This window comes from Diabrotica undecimpunctata, chromosome 7, assembly GCF_040954645.1.
Source record: "Diabrotica undecimpunctata isolate CICGRU chromosome 7, icDiaUnde3, whole genome shotgun sequence".
NCBI lineage: Eukaryota > Metazoa > Arthropoda > Insecta > Coleoptera > Chrysomelidae > Diabrotica > Diabrotica undecimpunctata.
The window spans coordinates 144381208-144406864 of record NC_092809.1 but is presented as its reverse complement, the minus strand read 5'-3'; the positions used below and the strand labels follow the sequence as shown (position 1 = coordinate 144406864).

Below are 25657 nucleotides of genomic sequence, written 5' to 3'. Positions count from 1 at the left end.
ATATTTCTGAGTATATGTAATGCAAATTTTAGAAAGTATTCTTCTTTTTCGATTGTATTTTTGTTATAGGTCAACGAAAACGCCGATCACGCCTCCTAACGGGCGAGATCATTCTTTAACGCGCCGTTTGTATAAATTCAGGTTTTTGTGCAAACATTGTTTGTATTAGTATTTGTTTTCCTCCATTTTCTCTCTCTCTCTCTTGTTCGCTCCAGCCTTTCATGGATTCTATTTTGTTCTAAAATCGTCTGTCTGTTGTTTTTCATTTGTTTCCCCATATTTTCTCTTCCTTGGCCGTTCTAGACATTCCTTAATCTTGTCTTTTCCTTCTTCACCTCACTTTCCTCGTCTCTATTATCCTTTTTGATATCCCCTCTGAGAGCATTCCCATTTTTTCTTGAGTATTACTGTTTTTTGCCTATTTTAGTTTGCTTCTGATGTAGATTTATTTATATCGAGAGATTTTTATTAAACATCATCCCCATTTGTCAAATTTTCAACAGTACTTTCGGAAAAAGCTTCCCACAAGACCCAGAGGCAAATTTAGGTCACAAATAAGTGTTCCAGGCAAGAAATGAAGTCGTTTTCCTTCTTTTCGTCTTTTTCACACATGGGATCACACTCCATGTTTCCCAGAATTACTTTTGTTTCTAAAATTGTCCATTGATATCTTTTTCATTAGCTCATCTGTTTTTCTTTCATCTTACCTGGTGCTTTCGCCTTTATCTTTCCAGGTTTTTCTGGATCCCGCTCCTTTCCTGTGCTCTTTATGGTTTCCTTTTTTATCACTGTAGATGATTTTTTATCCTATTTTTGATTATTTCAGTTTAATTTGTTTCCTTGATAATCTCACCTCCAATTTTGCCCCGTCTTATGATGTTTCTGCAACTTTATCACGAGAAGTTATTAAAAATTTTTTTTCTGCGTGCCAGGTTTTGGTTTTTGCGACTTCCATATGTTCCAGAAACGTACAATATATGACTAAAAGGCATTAGACCTGTTCAAAGAAGAACTGGAGTCTTTCAGATAAGAAATAGGCAATTTCTATTATATTTCCAGACGCGGAATTTATCATTGTGTCTTCTACTACAATTTTTTTTTATTTCCTGCCCTTTGGCTGTTGTCCTTCTATTTTTCTCTGCTGTTTCATTTTTAGTATCATTCATTGGTATTATCCTTGGCATTTATTTGTGTATTTAAATTTTTTTTGACGTGCCGTTTAGTTTTATCTCGATAATTTTAGTTTGCTTGTGATGTTTTTTATATGCTTATCAAGAGATAGTTATTGGAACATGCTCATTGTGCCCAAGATTTGGCCTTGTTGACTTGAATCTCTCCCAAAGACAAAGATAATATATGATTATTTTTTCGCTGATACTTCGAGTATTTTCCACGTTTCCTCATATGCGAATTTAAGAAACCTGTCAAAATCTACTTTACATAAATACTTTTCTGATATGACAGTTAACAAAGAAAAAGTTGGTCTCATACAAAAACAAAATTTTTGTATTAATAACATATTTATGTTAGGGAAAAATTTTATGAACCTTCGAAATACGAAGAAACGCCCGAAAAGAAAACGAATCCTAAAAATCTTAAGTTATAAACTATTAAAAACGACGGTCAGATGAAAAACAAAAAATACTCTAACTATTTTACTAAATGTTTTCAGCAATGTCATAGTTTCGTTCGTAGATTGGCGTCACCAAATGAGTCAGGTCCATGTAATTTTTTAAGACCAATGCGTTCGTCCCAAATTAATTATCTCAAACAACTTATTTATATGTTAATTTACGTCCGCGACACGTTGTTAACCACGTTTCTACGTCGTCACAGTACCACAGCATTTGCTTAGATGCTCCATAAACGCCTTATCAGTTGTTGCAAGGAACTTGGGCCTCAGTTTATTAATTCTGTATTGTACGATGATAATTCGGCAACACTGTGCGGCAATAACGACGTCAAAATTGGATGAAGTGCAACGGATTTTTGAGAAAATGACCAATAACTATAGGTATATAATTTTTGAGCAAAAATTTAATGCGTCCAACACGTTCTGGTGTACACCAGGCAATCGTTTTGACACAAACTAGTTAAGTAATTTATATTTGCATCTTACTTTTACTTATAACGTGCCAAGCCATAATGTGTTGATTACAATGTATTATTTATGTGATTAATACGTTTGGAAGCTTAAAGTACGGGAGTGAGCCCCTAACAATCACACTCCGACGCCACAAGCCTCGCCCACAAACGCATTATGTCAGCGCTGAGTCAGGCCCAAGTCAGGAGGGAGTTGGCGTTTTATGGGCGTGGTTTGTGACGTCAGAGTGGAAGTGATGAAGCGTCCCGATGTCCCGACTCATCCATCTTCTGCTTAGAGGTCGATGAAACGCATATATATGAAAAATATATAAGTATATGTTTAATAATGAATAAATTGTTCAGACTGAATTGGAAAAAAATCCCAACTTTACGTAGAAAATTAATCAGTACTTTACTGAAAACTATATTAAAATCGACGCAAACCTATTTAGATGCTCACAACCGTGTTGCATCTTTATAAAAAGGGGCCCATATAGTAATTATCTGTGAAATACTATCCCACATACTAGAAGACCATACGAGGAATTACAACAATTCGAGGGATTTTCAAAAACTAAGAAAATAATAGTAAAACTGCGGAATACATATAACTTACATAATGTTATGTAAAATAAAGTTGACACAAAGCATCATCTCGTACCTAGTTATAGTGGGAGTTTAATGCAACTACAAGTCACCGAGAGTAATTTCTCTCTCTCTCTCATCCGACACATTCACTACAAAATTTGTACACTTTTAGTTTATACTAAGTTTCCTCCGGCCACGTTTGATCGCGTGATTCGATTCTTCACTTTTGCAACGAATCCAAACGACACTTTTGACAAAGAAATGAGTGATAGATCGGTTGCCATTTCAAAATTGCTTGAGATTAAGTCGAAAAATCTTCGTACGACACTTTCCCAAACGTTTCACTACGAAACAAACAACACAAAAAATAAAACAAGGTATATTAAAATTAAATAAATAATTACAATAATAGATATCAATACTTGGCATTAATTTATGAATAAAATTCTGTTATTTAGGCTTACGAAAATAGACCGATGTTTTCCTTGTCCACCGTCATTTACAATTATTTATCACACTTAAGTTAAGACACAGTTATTTACACTATGCAAGTCATCACTGTTTTCTTGACAGCGTCTCTGGCGTATGGGATGTACGACAGCGAGTACCAAGTCATCGCTAGCGATTGTATGATAATGAATAAGAGTGCTAACACTGCATTTTTCAGCTAAAAAATAGAAAGTTATGTTAAAACGTATAAACTACTACATGTGCTATTACATTGTCATGTTACTTTTCTTAATATACACTATACAGCCATCGAAAAAAACCTAACTAGAGTAGTCTGTGCAATAAAAATAACGCACGTTGGAATTTTAGCCACTTACATAGAGTTACGAACATAACATATAGACTGAGAGCAGTAATATATACCTTTTCCCTCTGTGCGACAGAGAAAAATGATGCAAAGCACGTAACCTTCCGAAACCAAAGATCAATTATTGATTTAATAATAGTAAGAAAAGCCAGCAAAACAATAATACAAGATGTAAGAGTATACAGACAAGCAGAATGTGCAAGTAACCACCGATTAGTGCTAGGAAAATTCGTATAGACGGGAAGACGACAAAAAGACAATATCCAGAAAGATGAGGAGATGCAAAAAATCGCAAATACGAGGTATAAAGTAGAACTTCTACAACAATTTAGTACTCGAACACTATATCAGAATATGCTACAGATGAACGAAGAATGGACCCCAACAGAAATGTATCAACACCTAAAGGAAAAAATAAACAAAGCGGCAAACGAAGTGCTGGGTATTGAACAACATAAGAATACATATTTGGAGAAATAAAGCGACGACTTAGAAGAGATGATTAAAAAAAAAGTGCATTTCATAAATGGCTAAACGACAGAACCCCAGGAACACGGGGAGAATATGTTACCCTCAGACAACAAGTTAAAGAAAGAATAAAGCTCCAGAAAAACGAATACTGGGAGAGAATTTGCAGAGACATAGACAACACGATAGGGTATAACAGATCAACGGAAGCATGGAAAAAAATTAAAAACGTCAGAAGTAATAAACGAAGTAAAAAATACCATACAGATAATTACATCAAAAGAGTGGACAAAGCATTACACAAAATTATTGCAGGATAATAGGCCGGAGTATATCTCATACGACCCTGTGACAATAATAACTGAGGAAGCAGAAATCACAGAGGAAGATATAAATAAAGCACTAAAGAAATCCAAAAACAATAAAGCACCAGGACCAGGGAACATAAAAATGGAACTGCTGAAATATGGAGGCGCAAGGATAGTATCCTTTATACGAATGTTGTTCAATAAAATCGAAGCAGGAGAGAAGATTCCCGATGAGTGGAATTTATCATACATGTCCTCCATTTTCAAAAAAGGTGACAAAAGGTCACCAAATAACTACAGAGGGATCAGTGTAATGCCTTCAATAGCAAGAATCTTTTCATCAGTTATAAAAGAAAAACTAGAACAACACATGGACCATTATAGCGAAGAACAAGCCGGATTCCGAAAAGCCAGATCATGTTTAGATAATATATTCATTATGAGACAGGTGATTGAAAAGAACAAAGAAAAAAACATTGAAACACATATGACCTTTATCGACTTAGAGAAAGCATACGATAGCGTGCCCAGGAAACAACTATGGGAAGCAATGAGAAGAATGCGCGTTAGAGAGAAATGGGTGAATATAACACAAAGACTGTATAAAGAAACACAAGTGCAAATAAAGTTAGGTAATGAAATAACAAAAACAATCACCGCAACAAAAGGCCTCAAACAGGGATGTGGTCTCTCACCTACACTTTTTAACATATATATATAGATCAGGCTTTGAAAAGATGGTATAGAAAATGCGGAACAATGGGCATACCAGTACAAGAGAATATATTACTACAGAGAATATATTATTACACTGCTCTAGAGCAGTGGCTATACCGTTCTGAAGAGACTTAAGGAGGTCGAAATACGTATCAACGGTTGTTGCTGCACTTTATCAAAACAAAAATCTAATACCGTCATTCTGTTTTGTTATTTACTTCGTTGGAAGTACGAGAAACTGAATTCACTACGAATTTTGACTAGGATGAACGGCTTGTGGAATGCAATTTTAGATTCCCTTGCCGATTAATTCATCCAGCTGTTTGTTTCGCAAATTTTAGGAAACACAGTGGTTAAGATTTGAATTCGGTTTCGCTAAGTAGAAATCGTTTGATTTCTCTTTTTGTTAGAATATATTACATTCACTACTTTTCGCAGATGATCAAGTCATTTTTGCACTAGACAGGGAGGATATGGAATATATGATAAGGAAATTAAAGGAAGAATATGAACTTTGGGGACTCAAGATAAATATGTGCAAGATCGAATACTTATGTATTGCACCCGAGGTTGCAGATTTGAACTTAAGTTTAGAAGAGACTATTAAGAGTTGTAAGGCTTTTAAGTATTTAGGGTCAATGATTAGCCGAGATGGTACTTGTATGAAAGATATAGAAATGAAAATAGCACGGGGAAAACAAGCCACAAGAGCACTTCATGGGGTGATATGGAACAACACTCTAACCAAAGAAAACAAAAAGAGGATCTTTCAGAGCATAGTGATGAATATTACCCTATATGGAGCGGAAGTATGGCCAATGACAACAACAATACGAAATAAAATAAGAACAGTCGAACTGGACTTTATGAGAAGATGTCTACAAATCACAAGAGCGGATAGAATAAGAACGGAGGAAATATGGAACAGAATGGAAGTAAAATGCTCAATTACAAAAAAGTTGGAAAACAGAGCCCTGCAGTGATACGGGCATGTACAAAGAATGCCAGAGTATAAGTGGCCGAAAAGAATATTAAACTGGGACCCGCCGGGAAGAAGACGGAGAGGAAGACCTGCTACAAGATGGAAAACATACGTCGGAAATGCTATGATAGATAGAGACCTCAGAGAAGGTGACTGGGAGAATAGAGTGCTGTGGAGGACGAAAACGGCGAACTCATAATGGGAAAAGCCGAAGAAGAAGAAGTAACCTTCCCACTACGAAACACAAGTAAGGTCACAAGTACGGACATACCGAAGATACATGGATATGTGCGGAGAAGGTCGCGGTCGATGTTAAAACAAACCTTCATTTTCTTATGAGATCGCACACATCAAGGATGTATTACCCGTTCACTCTCGCGACCTATCGCCGGAGATACGGAATAGTATGATATTATCGAATCGTATCAAATCGAATCTAATGGAATCGAATCAAATCTAATCGAATCGACTGAAATCTAACGGGGTCGACTGAAATCGAATCCAATAATTGAATGGAATCGAGTCGTATGGAATCCAATCGAATCGAATGAAATCAAATAGAATGGAATCGAATAGAATCTAATGGGATTGATTCGGATAGAATCAAATGGAATAGAATCGAACCAAATCGAATAGAAACGAACGCAATGGAATGAAATCGAATTTAATAGAATTAGGGGTAAAAAAATAAAAACAAGAAACCTTTCTGCGCATTTCTCAATAAAATAAGATGAAATAAAATGAAAAATAAAATAATACTGTTCTGAAGGTATTTTCTTGTGGCATCTTCATGCAATAAACGTCAAAAATAAACAATCGAATGGAGACGAATTTAATCGAATTGGATGAAATCCAATAGAATTGATTCGAATTGAATCGAATGAAATCGGATGGGATAGAATCGAATGAAATCGAATTGAATAGAATAGAACGGAATCGAATCATTGAATATAATCGAATTCAATTAAAATTAAATTATATTAATTTACAATTAAAATCCATCGCTTCTTGGGTAGACGATAAGGAAGCTATGCTTCTCCTCCTCGGTCGCACCTGGACTACCACATACTGTTTTCCATATTTATTCGCGTGAAGATATTATTGGTGGAAAGTCTTTAAATTATTACCCTGTATATTTAGTTTACTAAACATAAACAATACATTAGTTATTTATATACAAAAAAACAGGTTTCAATTGTTGGTAATTGCGTCTTCTCATTGTGTTCGCGCAATTTGTTGAATACATTAATTTGTCCCAATTGATAGAACGTGTATGAAAGCGTTCTATAATTGTTATAGTTGGATTTATGCTTTTAAAATAAGATCGATTTTATAATTCATACGGGGGCTATTCAAAAGTGTGGAATACTATTAATGCAAAAATTTTTAAATAATTATACGATGTTCGTACGTTTTCTATATGGACAAAAAATAGCAGCTGCTCGTAGGAACCACTGAAACTCTAGATAGATGGGTTAAATACTATCAAGAAACTTTTAAGAATGAAGAAGAAAATAGTACCCAAGGCCAGAATGATGGTCTACCGACTAGACAAAAAGTTAAATATATCGGAGGAGCCTACGAAGAATAGAACTCCAAAAAAAAAGCGGCGAAGAGTATAATTTTTAATAAATGCGGCGAGGAATATTATTTGTATCCTTTGACGAATGTCAGTGAAATTAATCATGTTTGTTTGTTAACGAAAATTGTTATTACTAAAGGACTTCCAGTGATTTCTTTTTCAATGAGTAACAGTGAATCATTTCTGATTCTGTGTCCTCGAAGACTGCAATTCCTAATAATTCGCGGCGAAAAAATAATTTTGAATAAAGTGACGATGAAAAAAGATATTTCTATTTATGTAACCAAAAAAACTATAATTTCCCAGACTGCACAGGGAAAACAATAACGCTACAAATGGGCGACGCGCGACTGCAAACAAAACCATTTCTGTTTGTGTGTCCATTAAAGTTTCGGCGAAAAGAATTTCTCTTCGATAAGTGACGGCGAAAACAATCACTTCTGAATCTGTGACTGCTAAAACTGCAACTCCTAAAAATGCGCGGCGAAAAAATTAGCTCCTCGATGCGTGACAGCGAAATCAAACTACTGGACCTCACCCTCAACGGCGAGCGCTATAGGTCGATGATTACCAACTTATTTTGGACTAAATTGGATGATATCGACACTAATGACATGTGGACAGGACGGCGCTGTGGACAGGAACGCCACATTGGACATTTGAGGACATAATCATCTCAAGTTAGACTCTTTCTTGCGGGATTTTCTTACGTCGCAAGACCTCATGACATCGGTCAAATTCATCCTGATTTATGCGCCAGAGTTATGGAAAATTTGACAATTCGGATGCGTGCCACCCAGCGAAGCTGCGGTAGATATTTGAAAGATTTTATATTATATATTATATAATATTGTTCTGAAGCTATTTTCTTGTGGCATTTTAAAGTAATTACTATTTAAATGGGAATAAGCCACAATTAAAGGTTAAAGTACGTTTATTGACGTTTCAATTTCCACTTCGGAAATCGTTCTCAAAATACAAACATTAGTAAATTAAACAAATTTTGTTTTTTTGTTACTTAGTGAAAAATTCTTCTAATTTAATTTTATCCGACTCATCTATATTGACAATTCAGACATACATTATACATTTTAAAGTAGACGACTTTAAAATCATATTGCCAATATTGTTGAGTTGCGTTCCTGGGACGACTTTACTTATAAGATAGTTCATTCGATTACATGAAATCAACTTTAACTTGAGAATATCCGTCAGAAAAGATCATAGCATGTAATTCGTCTTTAAAAAGACAAATACATGCCATGATGACAGTAAAATTCTCCTGTTAGTGATTCCACAGTAAATTATGAGGGAAAAACCAGGAAAAAACCTCATAATACTATCCCGACATGGTAAGTATTTGATCGTGCATTTAGTTTACCTTCAATAAACACCAAATTCCGATTTTTTATGTTTGTTATTTAAAAACCATAAATGATCATAACTCTATATGTCACTGACTTACCAATACTGGTATTTTCCTTTTAATAACTTCCTCTTTCAATATGGGTAACCAGATCCTACTACATTCTGCCGAGGAATTCGCGACACAATTGGTCTCATTTAGCATAATTAGAGCCGCTTCTTTGATTTTTCTCTTTTTACCATCCGTTTCTTTTAGGACTATATTTGAATCATTCCATTGAACCCTATATTCATTATCCCATGCGTGTTTACATATTTGAGATCTATCAAATTCTCTATTTTTAATATAGGATTGATGTTCACTTATTCTAACATTTAATGGCCTTGATGTTTCACCTAAATAAAACTGATCACATTCACAAGGTATTTTATAAACGCAATTCCTTGTCCTTTCTTGTTCATTGTTAGGTTTGGTTTTGGACAAAATAGATCTCAACGTGTTTGTTGTTTTGAATGTTGTTGAAATGTTGAATTTATTTCCTATCCTTTTAAGCTTTTCCGATAATCCTTTTATGTATGGTCTTGTTATTTTCCTCGTATTATTCCTTGTATATGCTGTAGGATCTCGTTCTAAGTTGTTTTGTTCTATTCGATCGATTGTTGAAAATTCCTTATTTATAAACGATAAAGGATAATCATTTGTTAATAAAACAGATGTTAACAAATGTTTTTCCTCAAAGAACGAATTTTCGTTAGAACAAGTAATTTTGGCTCTATCGTATAAGGATTTAATGATTCTTTTTTAATATTAATATTGTGATTTTTGATTTGAAATTTAAATATTTGTTGGTGTGCGTTGGTTTTCTATACACCTGAGTTTCGTATCCATTATCGTTCTTAGAGATTAAAACATCCAGGAAAGGTAATGTGTTTTTATATTCCTTTTCCATGGTAAATGTTATTGTCTCTTCTTTACCGTTTATATCATTCAGGAATGTGTCCAACAATTCTGATCCATGAGGCCATATTGAGAACACACCATCTACATATCTCCACCATACTAAGGGTTTTAAATTTTGTTTAGAAATAATATTGGTTTCAAAATCTTCCATAAATATATCAGTTAATAATGGAGATAAACTAGAGCCCATTGCTAGACCAAAATTTTGTTTGTAGCATTCATTATTTAGTTGAAAATATGTATTATCAGTACATAATGTTATTAACTCCATTATAGCTGATATATTTAGTCTTGTTCTAGTTGTCAATGTATTATCACTCTCTAATTTTGTCTTGACTATATTTAAAGTCTTATCTAATGGAACATTCGTAAATAAACTATTTATGTCAAAACTTACTAAAGTATTATTTGAATTAAATTCAATATTTGATAACTTATGTAAAAAATGTGTATTTTTTATAAATGTGTCATTTTTATTTGCAATTGGTTTTAAAATATTTAATAAAAATTTTGATAGTTCACTACAAGGAGAATTCATGGTACTACTACAAATGGGCCTAAGGGGAAATTGAAACGTCAATAAACGTACTTTAACCTTTAATTGTGGCTTATTCCCATTTAAATAGTAATTAATATATACAATGGCATCGATAAGCCTTTCAAACAAATAAAAAATTTCGATGATATCTCACACACTGTTTTATTTAAATGTAAATATAAGAAGCGCTTAATTAAAGACTGTATATATAAGGTACATGTTAATGTCAAGTATTTAAAATATTATATCTACTTACCACTAACGCCGAGATCAGCGTAAGAACAAAAGCAACTAAAACTAAAATCGTGGCTATATATCTATTGGAAGCGAACATTTTCTTAACCTGCTTAAATGGTCCCATGAGGAAGCATGTGCTGAGAAGGGACGTGACATTTCCTAAGGTGTAAAATACTGCAAAAACTGGCAAACCTCTATTTAAAAATAAAGCAAACGAACCCAAAAATGACAGTAATATGCCTATTATGAAACATGCCAAAAAGCCTTTTAGTCTTGTGGACCAACTTAAGGTGGTAGCATCATCTAACTGTAAAAAATAGGTGTGAAAAATAAAAATAACGTAAAATAAAAGAAAAAGTTTTTTCTAAATAAGTAACTTGCACCATAAGAATTTGTTTTTGTTTTTGACCCAATGTAATGTCATAAATACTACCGTACAACGCATACCAGTAAAATCTTGCTGCATATCATCAAAAACAGGTTAAAAACTTACCTACACTATCAAATATCGCAAGAACAAGCAGGGTTTATAAAGGGAAAAGGTAAACGGGAGAAAATCCTGAAAATTTCCGTCGAATCCTGGAAATTTTCGTCACAATTGTTGTTAAGTTAGATTGTAAATAAAAAAGTAATAAATTTATATCGAAAGCCTCTAATGTATCAGTTTAATTAGTCAGAGGTCAAATGATCTTTTCAAATATTTCAAGTAGTAGTTAAAGTATGGCTGTTTTAATGTGAAATGATCATAGGACAAAACTACTTTTACAAACATCAGATTCACCTTTAATTTTTACTCAGAATATCAACCAAATGTTTCTCATTGTAGCATATATGAAAACAATTATGGATGTAAGGATCTTTCTTTATTCAATATGTTTTCTGAACATGAACCTGAGACAACTCATTGAAAAGTTGAGAGAATTTCAAGTACCTATGATAATATGTTTCATTGACTACCAGAAGGAATTGAATTGGGTAAGCTGGATACATCTTTGGTCCATTTTAATAGAGATGGGTACAGCTGGTGACACTTAATCAAAATCTGTACCAGTAAAATAGTGCAACAGTACGACTATATCAGAAGTTCTCAACCTAATTCAAAGCAGAGAGAGAGGCGTTAGCCAAGGATGCGTTTCATCGCCTGACTTATCGAATATTTATGGTGAACATGTCAATAGAATGGCTTTAGAAGGATGGGTCGGTGGTTTAACAGTGGCTGATGAAAAATCTCAAATTTAAGATTTGCAGAAAACACACTTTAGCAGCAAATGAACAAGAAATGCTAGATCTCCTCCTCTTGAGTGGGAAAGCAATAAAGTTAGTCTTAAAATTATTAAAAGTAAGACAAAAATAAGGGTGGTACAGAGATTCCACACTGACACAAGTAACATCACTTACACAAGATCAACTGACTTGTATCACTTGCAGGAATACCAGATAGTAGAGTGCTTTAACTATCTCGGATCACAACTGTTAAGCAAAAGATCTATTTCTAAAAAAATCATAATGAGAGTGGTGAATGCACTTGTACTCTCAATATTTCTATACGGGGCAGAAACATGGACTCTCCGCGCACAAGAATTGATGTCTTTGAGATGTGGTGTTGTAGAAGAACGCTGCTCATACCTTTCGACAGCTTATCGGACAAACGTTTCCATTCTTAACTAACTTGACATTAAAAAAGACAACATGTCTGAAGCGAATTATACAGTTCTTTGGTCACGTGGTTCGCAAACGTGATGATAATTTAGAAAGATTAATTGTTTCTAGAAACGTTCCGAGAGAAGACCTTTCAGCGGGCATCCCTCTCTTTCTCTCTCTCTCTCTCTATTTATTTCGCTCTCTCAAAGAGAGAGAGAGAGAGAGAGAGAGCGAAATAGATAGAGAGTTACTTCTCTCCACTTACTCCAGTTATTTGTTCATAATAATAATAATAATAATAATAATAATACTAGCTGACACACTGGGACTTCTCCAAACCGACCATCTTCCTTATTATCAATACGTCCCTGATAGAATGCTTGAAAATGACAACTATAAGCTATACTGGGACCGCACTGTGCTTACAGACCAACCAGTGGCCCATAATAGACCCGATCTCATACTAGTTAATAAAATTACTAGGCAAACAACACTTATTGATGTGGCGATACCCAACACCAATAATTTACGTGTTAAATACAACGAAAAGATCGCCAAGTACAGAGATCTAGAAATACAAATCAGGAGACAATGGAGAATGGAAAGTACCCAGACGATACCTATTATTCTTTCTACCACTGGAGTCATACCGAAGAGCCTCCTAGAAAACATAAAAAAGCTGGGTCTAAATGAACATCTATATAAGATTATGCAGAAAGCTGTGTTACTTTCGACGTCCAGATGCGTACGAAAATTTTTGGGAGATACACCGACATACCAAGTCACCTAGGACTCGATAACATGGAAAGAGTCCCACCAGAGCTCAATCCTTTTGATACCGTAAGTATCTGGGATGAGTGAATTTTCCCCTTAGAGGGAGTGTGAGCCGTGTGGCTAAATCTGGATAATAATACTTTATTTCCTTTTTGACAAATACAATTTTTATAGGATCAGTCACAGTTTAGAAAACAAAATTAGTAAATATAAAGTAAATCTAAAATTACGCTAAACCTAACATTACAAGACAAATACAAATAGAAAATGTAAAATTACTAGCATATACTTAAAATAATGTCAACTACTAAAATATTCATCAACAGAATAAAACGTATTCTGCAATAAAAAATCTTTTAAAGTTAATTTAAATATTTTCATATTCTTACATTTTTTTATTGGCTCGGGTAACTTATTATATATTCTTTGACCTATTATTGCAGGTGAGTAAAAATGCATATTTCCTTTAGAAAAAGGCACATGTAATTTTTGATTCTGCCTTGTATTTATATTGTGAATTTGATTATTAGTTTTAAATTTCTCAAGATTTGAATGAATAAAAACACAAACTTCAAAAATATATAAGCACGGCACAGTTAAAAGTTTATATCTAGTAAAGTAACTCTTACAGCTAGTGATTCGAGAAATACAACGAACTATTCTCTTTTGAGACAGAAAGACTTCACTGAATTTACAAGACCTACCCCAAAATACTATGCCATACCGCAAACGAGACTCCACCTGAGCATAATACAGCATAATTAGCTGTTTTTCACTTAGTATATCTTTGAGATTTCGAAGTAATGGGGAAGTTCATGGGGAACAAACGCCTGTTTACAATTCGTAACAAAAAGGTCCCATATGTCTCTAAATGCAGATAACTTGTCTGTTTCACGGCTTTCTTGTCTTGTCGATTTATCATTAATCGGATAAAAATGCTTACCTGAGAAAATCTGTCACGAGGCATTGATGATGTGAATATGTTATACGACAAATTGATTCATCTGTACTCTACATTTCTGCAACGTTCTCTTTTAATTAACATAGAGCTCCCGCTGTAATCAAAACTCCAATAAATGCATTGAGTTCTATAAAATCAATGTCTTTCCAAATCTTCTGTTTCTCCGGATTTTTTTCACTGTAAATTCGATATATGCGAATTGCTTCTTTGTTGGTATGCTCAAAGATACTTGCCTTTATGTCATTAAGTCAAGAAAATGTTAAAAATCTCAAATACTTCATTGGTTAGCATATTCTGTTGGTCCTGGTTTGGTGGTAACAATATTTTTCATGGGATTAACAATATATGAGATTTCAGGAAAAAATTGCCCATTATTCAGCTAGAGGTGAAAAATATGGTCGGGTCCCAAAAGGATCCCACATCCTTGTTTAAGGGTTAAGGGAAATGACGAATGAAGTGATGATGGTGCTATACAGATTGAACGAATTTAAAACGGAACATACGAAATCAATGTATTTCGGCTCAACTCCGCTCTAGGTGGTTGGCCAACAAAAGGTTGTCAAATAATTATATTATAAAAATCCAATACTTCAGCGGGCTACTGGATTCGGAACTCATTCAAGAACAAGTCAAAACTCCACCCAAATAGGTTGCCTAGAATCACTGAAAAACTAGACTTAAAAAGCAGTTATTATGCTGTCAAACCACTTATCGCTTCCTTATAGTCCAAGAGATAGGGCCGAATTTATAATGTTAACTATTAAATATTTTTGGTATAACAAATAGTAATTTTACTTATTTTTTATTACAATAAAAAGGTTTTTAAATTTACATTGCATAAATAATGATTGTTCAGATATAAGAAAAATTTGATTTATTATTATATTAATAATCAAATACAAAATATATTATTTCTATTTATCAATAGGTAAAATTCAAATTGTAGAATTCCTTTAACATTTTATAAATAATTATTAATAAAAATCAATTTAATAGTGGAATTATCAATTTTTTAAGTTTTGAAATTTACTTTGTAGATATTTTCAATATTTTTTTGACGTGACAACGTCTTAAATTAGGTTGTGGCTCGGAATCATTCATGAAAAAGTGTAACGCCCGCTCACGTCTGTTACAGTGAGTCACCGAACGAGAGAGAGGCCCGCCGGACCGGCGAATGCCTTGCGTCTCTCTCCCACTCAAACATGATCGGTCCGCTGCGCGCGCAGCACTAGAGAATTAGGCGCGTTGAATCGGTGCGTGCTTCCGTGCTTGTGTCTCTGTCTTTCTCGAGCGTTCTTGGCGTTCAAGACACATTACAGCAGAAACACTTCCTTTCATTTCATATTTCTCCTATCATCGTCCTATCCTCAACAAAATCACTCAAATAGAAATTAGTTAAGTTTAAGTTTACATGTACAATGTTTTAGTAAACAAAATATATTTCTATAGTTAAAATTTGTGCAATTCTTATTTTCATTCAATTCCTTGTTCCTATTGTGCAATTTAATAATATTCATATCAATAAATATTCTACCGAGAAAAAGACGTTGTCACGTAAAATCTTCGCCCGTAAAACCGACTTTACAGGCAACCGATTTTTTTTTAACTTTCAAGTTGATTGAATTTTTTTTCATTAGTTAATTATAATTTTACAAATTCTGTTTGGACATTAATTTTGCATCATTATTATTTTAAAATATTAAAATAATAATGATGCGCGTTCATTTAGATCAGTAATTCTAGACGCATGCGCTAAATGTAATAAGTATCAAGATGCTTTTATTCAACTTCGATTTGACTGACTTCGATTGTAATGAAGTTTTTGAAACCTTAGTCACTTATATGGAACAGGACTGACGAGAACAATTCCAAAAAGAAAAGTAAACGATGTCAGATTTTTACTATTTAACCGGCAGTATAAGTTGCATGATGTGAACGAGCCTTAAAAAAAACTAAAAAATTTCGATGCTTCAAGCTTACCACCATGTCAAGATGAATTACACCAACATCTACTGCGAGCTCATTATATTTCAAATATTTGGACAAATGCTCATAAAAAAGTACCAACAGAATTGATTGTTGAAGAACATGGTTGGGAGTTTGAAGATGAAACATATAAATTCAAATGGTTTAGTGGACCTCAGATGCCAGAATCAGTTCGAGAAGTAGTGATTGAAAATGAAGCAGATAATGAATGTGATATTATTGAAAGTAAAAGTGACGAAGATTATGAATGTGATAACATCAATGAGAGTGAGAAAAATGACGAAGTTTTTCTAAATTTTTTTTTCTTATCGGAAAAATCGTTTGAAAATTTTTGGAAAAAAATCATGGTATAACTTACAGAAAATTGAAAGGATTCTACAAATTAGATTTTACCTCAAAAAGTTACGAAAATTTTCATTTACGGAAATATTTTTGGAAAATTTTGAGGAAAACTCTACTTGACGCTTCTCAGAATAGTAACAGCAGTGAGCATACAAATTTTCAAATCAATCGGTATAAAAATATCATAATAAAATCAGTTTGAAAATTGTTACCGAGACCTAAAATGCGCAGGCAAGTGGTACATTTGACCCGTTTTGTGGCTCTCTGTACCAACCCAGCTGTCCGCCCTTTTGGATTTAGAGTTTTTAGGGGCTAAATAATAAGCCATGAAAATGGCGGACATATTACTTATCGTTAATTTTTCCCCAAAAAATTGCAACTTCACCCCTGTCCGCCACCCCTTATGTATCCACTCTCGCGTCCGCCCTTTGGGATTTCGTCTAGTTATACCAAGATCTTACTCTGGGCAAATTTTCAGCCATATTATCGATCGTTAATTTTTCCGAAAAAAATTTCAACTTCATCCCTGTATAGCCACCCCCTGTACCACGAGGGACGTCCGCCTGTAAGGCAAAGTCTTAACCCAGATACAATGAATATATTCCAATAGAGAAATGTCATATTACTGATCAGTTTAAAATTTCGGCTCTATCTCTCCGACTATTAGGCAAGCTCCTCTTTCCTTTAAAGGAGACAGATAGTTGAACGATATTTTATACAATGTCTATCACCGGGTATGTATTTATTTTTGTCCAAGTTTTATATTGGTCCACTATTTCAAATGCAGTTCAAACAGACATATATTAAATTGTATGTTCCGTTTTAAATTGGTTCAATCTGTATAATACAAAAAGAATGTCATACTTATTATTTTAGGTAAGTATACAATAAAAATATATGTGCTTAATGGTATTTTTCCACAGCACTGCGACTATGAATCAAATTAAAAATATTTTATTTTTATTAATAAAACACAATCCTTAAAAAAAAAACAAAAATGAATCTCTTTATGGTGCAAGTTACTTACGAATGCAAATTTTAAATAATTCTCAGAGTAGAAATTAAAATTTTCGTGACAATTTTTGTTAAGTTAGATTGTAAATAAAACAAGTACTCCAGTCGTCAGAGACGAAAATGCCACTGAAACCCTAAAAATCATACGAACAAGCTGAATTTTGCCCCGAATATTAATTTTGGGACCCCAAAAAAAAGGCAAAAAAGTTTACCACTTTTACCCCCGGGCTTCCCCCTAAAATCCCACCCGCATGGGTTAAAAACGCAAAAAATCGATTTACTAAGAATCTGTATACCGTAGAAAAAAATGTTTCAAATAAAAACTGTAGCTTAGATAATTTTAAACAAAAATGTATATAAGCATTGAAATAAATGTTCAATAAAATTTGTATTAGCTTGACGGTAAAAATTCGATATCTTTTGATCCAAATGTCCTATCGACAAAAATCAAGATGCTTTTTAAAGGCAAAAACGATCTAAAACATTTAAAAAATTTTTTCGACTACACTAGTACATTTTTCAAAAGAACAAAACTTTTGCAATAAACTATACCCAAAACCGATTTCCTAAATGCATTTACCGTGACGTGTGATCGTTTGAAATGTAAAACATTAAATTCTGCGTTTATTATTCATATTTCAAATGCTTCATATTTTTTACCACAACTCAAAATTTTAAAGATTGATATCTAAAAATGGAACTTTTACTACAACTGGTCAATGAAAGTGATTTACTCAGAGTATCAACTAAATATTTCTCATTGTAGCATATATAAAAACTATGGATGTGAAGATCTTTCTCCATTGAATATGTTTTCATTGTCATCATATAAACTATCTTTGGAATGAATTTCAGTAAGAAATTATAATATATTCCAAAAATCTTCTTTTTTAAGCTACTTTAAAGAAAATCAAGAGAAAACCACAGTTTATGGGAAACATTTGATAATTACTTGGTTAAATGTAAGATGGACAAAATGATAAACAAAATTATGATTTGATTTTGACAATGCCATTTCTAATATGTTAGTTTTTGTTGTTATGAAACTGCAATATTTTCTTTATCTACAGAACCAGTCTAGCCTAGTTGATGAGCATTTATTCTTCGCAAATCACTATTTTTACTAAATATATACTAAAATCTTACAAGAATCACATGAACTTTACGATATGAAAAATCTAGAAATTCTGATTCATCCGTGACCATACAAGACTAAAGCGCTATATTACATCAGCACACAAAAACCATTGTTTGAATTTTATATATTTTATATTGCATTCATTCGGACTAGTTGAAGTATTGATCTCAGGAGAATCGTCAAAAATGTCAAAAATCGCGATACGTTAATTTATTTAACGCCTTTATAAAAACTGAGTTTATTCTCGGCAAAATAAGAAAAAACTGCATACGAAAGGTGCACTCTTTGCCTTTAAAACGCATCTTGATTCTTGTCGATAGGACATTTGGATCAAGAGATATCGAATGTTTACTGTCAAGCTAATACAAATTTTATTGAACATTGATTTATAACTGACTTGTAACTGACATGCAAAATCGACGGTCGCTTCAAGCGTTGTTTCTAAGAGAACGGTTCATTCTACACAAAAAATGCTTATATACATTTTTGTTTAAAATCATCTCAGCTATAATTTTTTATTTGCATTCTTTTCTACAGTGTACAGATTTTTGGTAAATCGATTTTTTTGCGTTTTCACCCCCTTGCGGGGGGGGGGGTTTAGGGGTAAGCCCGTTGGAAAAAGTGTTAAACTTTTGTGCATCTTTTTTGGAGTTCCAAAGTTAATATACTCTCCAAAATTCAGCATGTTCGTATGATTTTTAGGGGTCAACTCTCTGACGACTGGACTAAAGCAGTAAATTTATATTGGAAGTCTTGAATGTATCAGTTTAATTAGTCAGGAGTCAAATGACCCTCTCAAATCCTTCTAGTATTAGGTATCTAAAGAACAGCTGTTCTAGTGTGAAGTAATTGTATAATAAAACAATTTTTACAAACATCACATTCACATTTAATTTTTACTCAGAGTATCAACTAAATATTTCTCATTGTAGCATATATAAAAAACTATCGATGTGAAGATCTTTCTCCATTGAATATGTTTTCATTGTCATCATATAAACTATCTTTGGAATGCATTTCAGTAAGACAAATCATAATATATTCCAAAAATCTTCTTTTTTAAGCTACTTTAAAGAAAATCAAGAAAAAAGCACAGTTTATGGAAAACATTTGATAATTACTTGGTTAAATGTAAGATGGACAAAATGATAAACAAAATTATGATTTGACTTTGACAATGCCATTTCTAATACGTTAGTTTCTGTTGTTATGAAACCGCAATATTTTCTTTATCTACAGAACCAGTCTAGCCTACTTGATGAGCATTTCTTCTTCACAAATCACTATTTTTACTAAATGTATACTAAAATCTTACAAGAATCACATGAACTTTATGATATGAAAAATCTAGAAGTTCTGATTCATCTGTGACCATACCAAGACTATAGCGCTATAGTACATCAGCACACAAAAACCATTGTTTGAATTTTATATTGCATTCATTCAGACTAGTTGAAGTCAAAACATCAAAAATAAATAATTTTGGGATCTATTCATAGAAAAAATAAAATAGACAATATAAAACATGCCACAAGAAACTATATATAGTATTTTTCATATAATAATGCGTGCACGTCACAATTTATATAAAGTGACGTCACTTATATTTAAAATTTCCAGAATGTCAACCTTAGAGTTCAAATTTTCCTAACACAGCTAATAATACGAAACCCATACGGAACTGCTCGATCTTTCATAGGCGTCAACATGGTGTAATAATCAAAAAAATAAAATCATCATTATATTGGAAATTTTAGAATTACATTGAATAAATAACCAAAAATATTTGTTATTATTAATAATATAAATTTTATGAAATAAATCTTTAAGTCTAATATTCCACAAAATAATAATTTTAATTAAATAGATTAGACAATTGTATGCAACTGATACAGGAATACTTCAAATTTTATTGACAGTTCAGCGTGTGTCAAAAGTGTATAAAGTGTTGCCGCTTTTTTAGAGTAAGAATTTTGTTTATGTTTTAATTTCTTGCATAATTTGATCATAATATAATGATTATTAATAAATTGTATTTATAAATACATATTAAATTTAGATTAATAGCTTTAAAAACTAATTATTGTTGTGTATTGTGATTGTGCTATGCCAAAACAAATAAATAGTCTGTAGAAAGCTGATAAGCTTTCATATAAGATAGATTATTTTGAACAAGAAATAATGACGGGACGTTTTTACTATTAAAGCCCTAAAAGAGGTCAGTTTAAAATTTAGAATATATAATTTTGTATTAAAATGTTTTCTAATGAATTTTAGTGTGTTGCAGTAGTCTTAAAACTAAGTGTATTTACTGTTAATATAATAGTTTGACAAATAGTTGCCATTTTAAAAATTCCTCACTTACTAACTATTCTGATGTTTTGGCAACACTGTGGGGTTCTGACGTAAATCTTGAATGACATGCACACATTTTTATATGAAAAATACTATATATATTTTATCTCTATATTTGATTTCTATAAATAATTAATTATAAAAAACTAAATATTTATTACAGTTCAGTCACAGAAATTCTTATCTTTTAACAGTTTATATTTGTGTTAAAATTTTAAATGGAAACAATGATTGTTATCACACTTTTTTAATTAGTTCAATTCACTATTTTAATTTTGGGAACTGATAAAAAATTGAAAGATAAGTTCAAAATATTTAGAGTTTTTATGGAGTCACAACAATTAGGTGGTGGTTTATTATTAAATAACTTTTTTTATCACACTACAAACAGTTGAAAATATAAATACAGGTCTTATCAGCATCACAGGCTGTAGATTCTAAAGGAGTATTTAAAGCAAAGTGAACACAAATAACCAAATGAATTTGTTCTTTAAAATTATTGTATTAAAACAGTGGATCAAACACAATAGAACAAAAGTAGTTCGAGTTCGGATTTGTTCCAACAGATGTTGGTAAATCAGTGAATCATCTAAAGAAATTGGCGTTAAGTATAAACAATGGATAAAAGGTAGCAAACGAATTCGTTAGAAAGTACTCTTTTAATACTAATTTAGTTACAAATCAGTTTGAGAGGGCTGTTTGATGTGTAGTACTGAGAACTTGGATACGCACATAATTTTGCAATGTGGAATGGATGAAATAAAAGATGCTTCAATTAACCAAATTAATAGTAACAAAGAATGTCTATGGAATCTGAAGTCAAAATTATATAAAATAATAAACAAAAAAAGTGATGCCGAACAAAATTTCTACTGTAATTGTGATGTCTCTGGTGTAAAAAAAGATTACTTCGCTTTTGGTATCATTTATATGAGAAAGACAAAAAGAGCTTCAAAGGCTCTTCAAAAAAGTCAGGTAGTGGGACTGACACAATTTATAATTCTATGTAGTTTGCTTTTAAATTTCATTTCAAAAGCAACCATAGAGATGCTACAGAAATTTGTAACTTGACCTAAATTGTCATCAGTCATGAAATCAATTAACAAGGCATTATCTCCTCTTTTTCTTCTCTTTTGTAACAAATTTGAACACCATATGAAAGTCCTGCAATAACTATAAAACTAGCAGCGCTAATGATTACATCTTCATCTGTATCCGACATTGCAGATGGATCATCAACAAAAGTGAATGCTTGCTAGAATGTAAATAGTCCTACTTTATAGAGAACAAGCGACCAAGCGAACACCTACGAATTCTTTTGTTCCTTTGTGTTCACTTTGGTTTAAATGTACTTCTATATAATAACTCTTTCCTAATTTTAATTAAAGGAAGAATTATTTTTTAAGTTCTAAAATCTGATAGCAATTTTGAATAATGCCAACCAGTGATCACTGGCAAAAACAATCTTCACAGTTTATTTTTTAGTACATTATCTGACAGACGGGCTCTAAAGCAAAGCAGTAGGTATATTCTACAGTTACTATAGTTTATGCGGTTTTCGATAAATCATCTTTAATGTTGGTATAATAATTTAAAAGATCCTCACATTAGTTATAGTGCTTTTTACTACTTCAAAACACTTTTAAGATTCCTGAATACTTCACAATTTGCTATTTCATCTTTTTAATTACAGTTCTAAAAAATGTTACTGTTTTTCGTGGTATATTTGTAATGGTTTTAATGTAGCGCTTAAATTAGCTGCCTGATACTTATAACTATAAGATATTAACTCCAGACATGAAAAAACTGAACAATATCAAGAAAAAACAGTTTCAAAAGAAGTATTAAGATATGTATCAAAGGTACTCATATAAAAAAATTCATTTTACTTAAAAATGATTTGAAAATGGTAATTTTTCCCATAAATATTATTGATAGAGTAAGTTATAGGTCAGTATCAAAATACCAGATAGCAAGAGATTTTGACATAAAGATAAAAGAATAAATATATTTTTAAATAAAAAAACTTGATATAAGGATAAAGACAATGGATTAAATGAACTGTACATCAAGGGTCATAGTGGTAGCTAAAAAATGGGCTATAAAAATCTATTGGCTATTAATACTATTTTCAAATAAGTAACTTGGTCTAGAAACAGTTTCGAGGTGTTAGTGGCCTTAAAGAGAGGAGAAAGAACACTTGCAATGACTTGATAATATTAGGCAACAAATATAATCAATTAACTACTTGTTTAAAAATCTGGTATTTCTAAATTATATGTATATCCTTAGGAATTCTATTAATACTTAATTGAAACTAAACGAATTTTAAATATTTGGTTTAAGATAAAGCAAGAAGCAAATATAAGCTACTCTTATTACTCCAGCTATCTCAGCGAGTACTGTATAGTATAAGCTGAATAAGATAAAGATAGCTTTGTCTCAGTAATTTGAAATCTTGAAAGTGTTTCATTTTATAATAGAGAAAAAAACAAGTAGATACTTAAAATTATGATCTATATCTTCTAAAAAATTGCATAAAATGTAAAAGGTATATTTACTTGTGACATTATTCCACTCTCCTCATCTGGAGATTCATTTCCAGTTAAAACTCTTCGAAGTTTATCCATTTTGTTTTCTTTGAAATAGTCTGTCTATAAATAAGTTTGTGCGACGTCGATTTTTGGGATCTGTAGACAAGTTTCACTTCGATATTTAGGTAATTGACTTCGTATCAGGCTGACTTTTATTAAAATTTGATCGTATTTCACAAAAATAACATACTTTCGGCTGATTTAACAACTGACTCACGTATAAAAACTTTTAAATGTCAAAATTCAACAGGTCAACACTGCTACCAACGTACTAAATTCGTGTTTCAGAAGATATAGGAAATACAAGTTGCCTACATAGTGGGAAAATATATCGATCATTGAATTTTTGATGTTCGTAATTCTAAAAAACTGTGTGATTATTTCTGTGTTGAAGGAATAATTATTTTGTAAATAAATATTAAAAATACACTGCGCTCCAAAATTAACGCATAATTTTAAAAACCCTGGTAAATCAAATAATTTTAATGTTTAGAGTTTTGTGCTAATATATTGTTGTTACCCCCGGTATATTGTAAAATTTATCGAAAGAACGGTAAAAAACGCTGATGTTTTTACCATTTTTTGCAAAAAAAATTAAAAACATGCTAATTGTGCTTCATTTTATTTCGAATTTAGTTGGGTTGGATTACTTTGTGCTGAACGTTTAAAGAGTTTTTCAAGTTTATTAAGTGTTTTTCTTTGAAATGAACCACCAGACGCAATAAAATCGAAATTTGTCAGAAAGTGACTGTTTTAGAATCGTTACTCTTCGCAAAGAAGGATACACTCAAGTAGAACTCGCCGAACGTTTTAACGTCACCCAGTCAATCGCCCAGTCAACCATTTCAAGAATGTTAACACGTTTTTCTGTTACTGGAAGTAACTTGAGAAGACCCGGTCATGGCCGTAGAAGGGTTACAACTCCTAATCAAGACCGGTTTTTGACACTTCGTATACTGAGACAAAGGTTTGTTACCAGTACTTCTCTACAAAATGAATTTTTGGATCGTTCTTCTTCTCTTCTTCTAATGGCGCTACAACCCTTTCTGAGTCTTGGCCTGCTTAACAATGTTCTTCCATTCTGCCCTGTCGGATACTTTCCTTCGCCACTGCCTGATGTTCATGGTTTTAAGATCCCTCTCTACGTCGTCTATCCATCTTTTACGGGGCCTTCCTCTTGTTCTGTTTCCGTGGGGCTTCCATCTCTGGACTACTTTTACAGCTCGATTATCTGGCATTCTTTCTAGGTGACCAAGCCAGTTTAGTCTTTGTGATTTTACAAATCTGACAATATCTGCGCTCTGCATTAGTTCATCCAGCTCGTGGTTCAGTTTAATTCTCCACGAACTATCGCTGCATTGGGTTGGTCCAAATATCTTCCTTAGTAGTTTGCGCTCAAATATTCTCAGTTGATTTTCATCAGTGGTTGAGAGGGTCCACCTTTCACATCCATATGTGGCCACTGGTCTAATTACTGTTTTGTAGATTCTCAGCTTAGACTCACGATTCAGTAACTTACTTTTCATTAAGTCTTTGTATGCATAAAAACACTTATTACCGCTAAGAATCCGTGCTTGTATTTCTTGACTGATGTTGTTGTTATCATTTATTATTGAGCCTAGGTAGGGAAAAGTGGAGGCATATTTGTAGGTATGGTTGTCTACCTTCAGATTCTCATTTTCATTCGATTTTGTGCACTCCATATATTTTGTTTTGCTTTCATTTATATATAGACCAAACGTAGCAGCTTCTCGTTTCAGTTCTATGACTTTTTCGCTCAATACCCTTTTGTTGCGGCTTATTATGGCAACATCATCCGCATATGCGCATATTAAAAAGTGTTGTTGATAAGGCATCCCCTTGTCTAACTCCATTTTCAATATCAAAGGCCTGCGTCATATCTCCATCTATTCTCACCATAGCTTTGGAACCCTCCAGAGTCATTCGTATAAGTTTAACCAACTTATTGGGTATCCCTAACATAGATAGTTGCTTTAACATCTTTTGTCGATCTACTCCATCAAACGCCTGTTTGAAATCGATATACAAGTTGTAAATAGGTATGTTATATTCAACACATTTTTCATGTATACCTCTTAACATATGTATTTGGTCTATAGTTGACCTCTTTGGTCTGAAGCCACATTGGTATTCACCAATAATCTCCTCCGAAAACGATTCCAGGCGGCTATATATAATTCCTG

General features: G+C 32.6%; 1 protein-coding gene across 1 annotated transcript; it reads right to left on the bottom strand.

The window, feature by feature from the left end:
* Positions 1-2684: 2684 nt before the first annotated feature.
* Positions 2685-23693, bottom strand: LOC140445970 (vesicle transport protein SFT2B). The gene is made up of 3 exons (XM_072538439.1): positions 23421-23693; positions 10668-10955; positions 2685-3340 (listed from the first exon to the last, which is right to left on the bottom strand). The coding sequence occupies exons 1-3, from the start codon at positions 23487-23489 to the stop codon at positions 3212-3214; spliced, it is 486 nt and encodes a 161-aa protein (XP_072394540.1). The 5' UTR covers positions 23490-23693; the 3' UTR covers positions 2685-3211.
* Positions 23694-25657: the final 1964 nt, after the last annotated feature.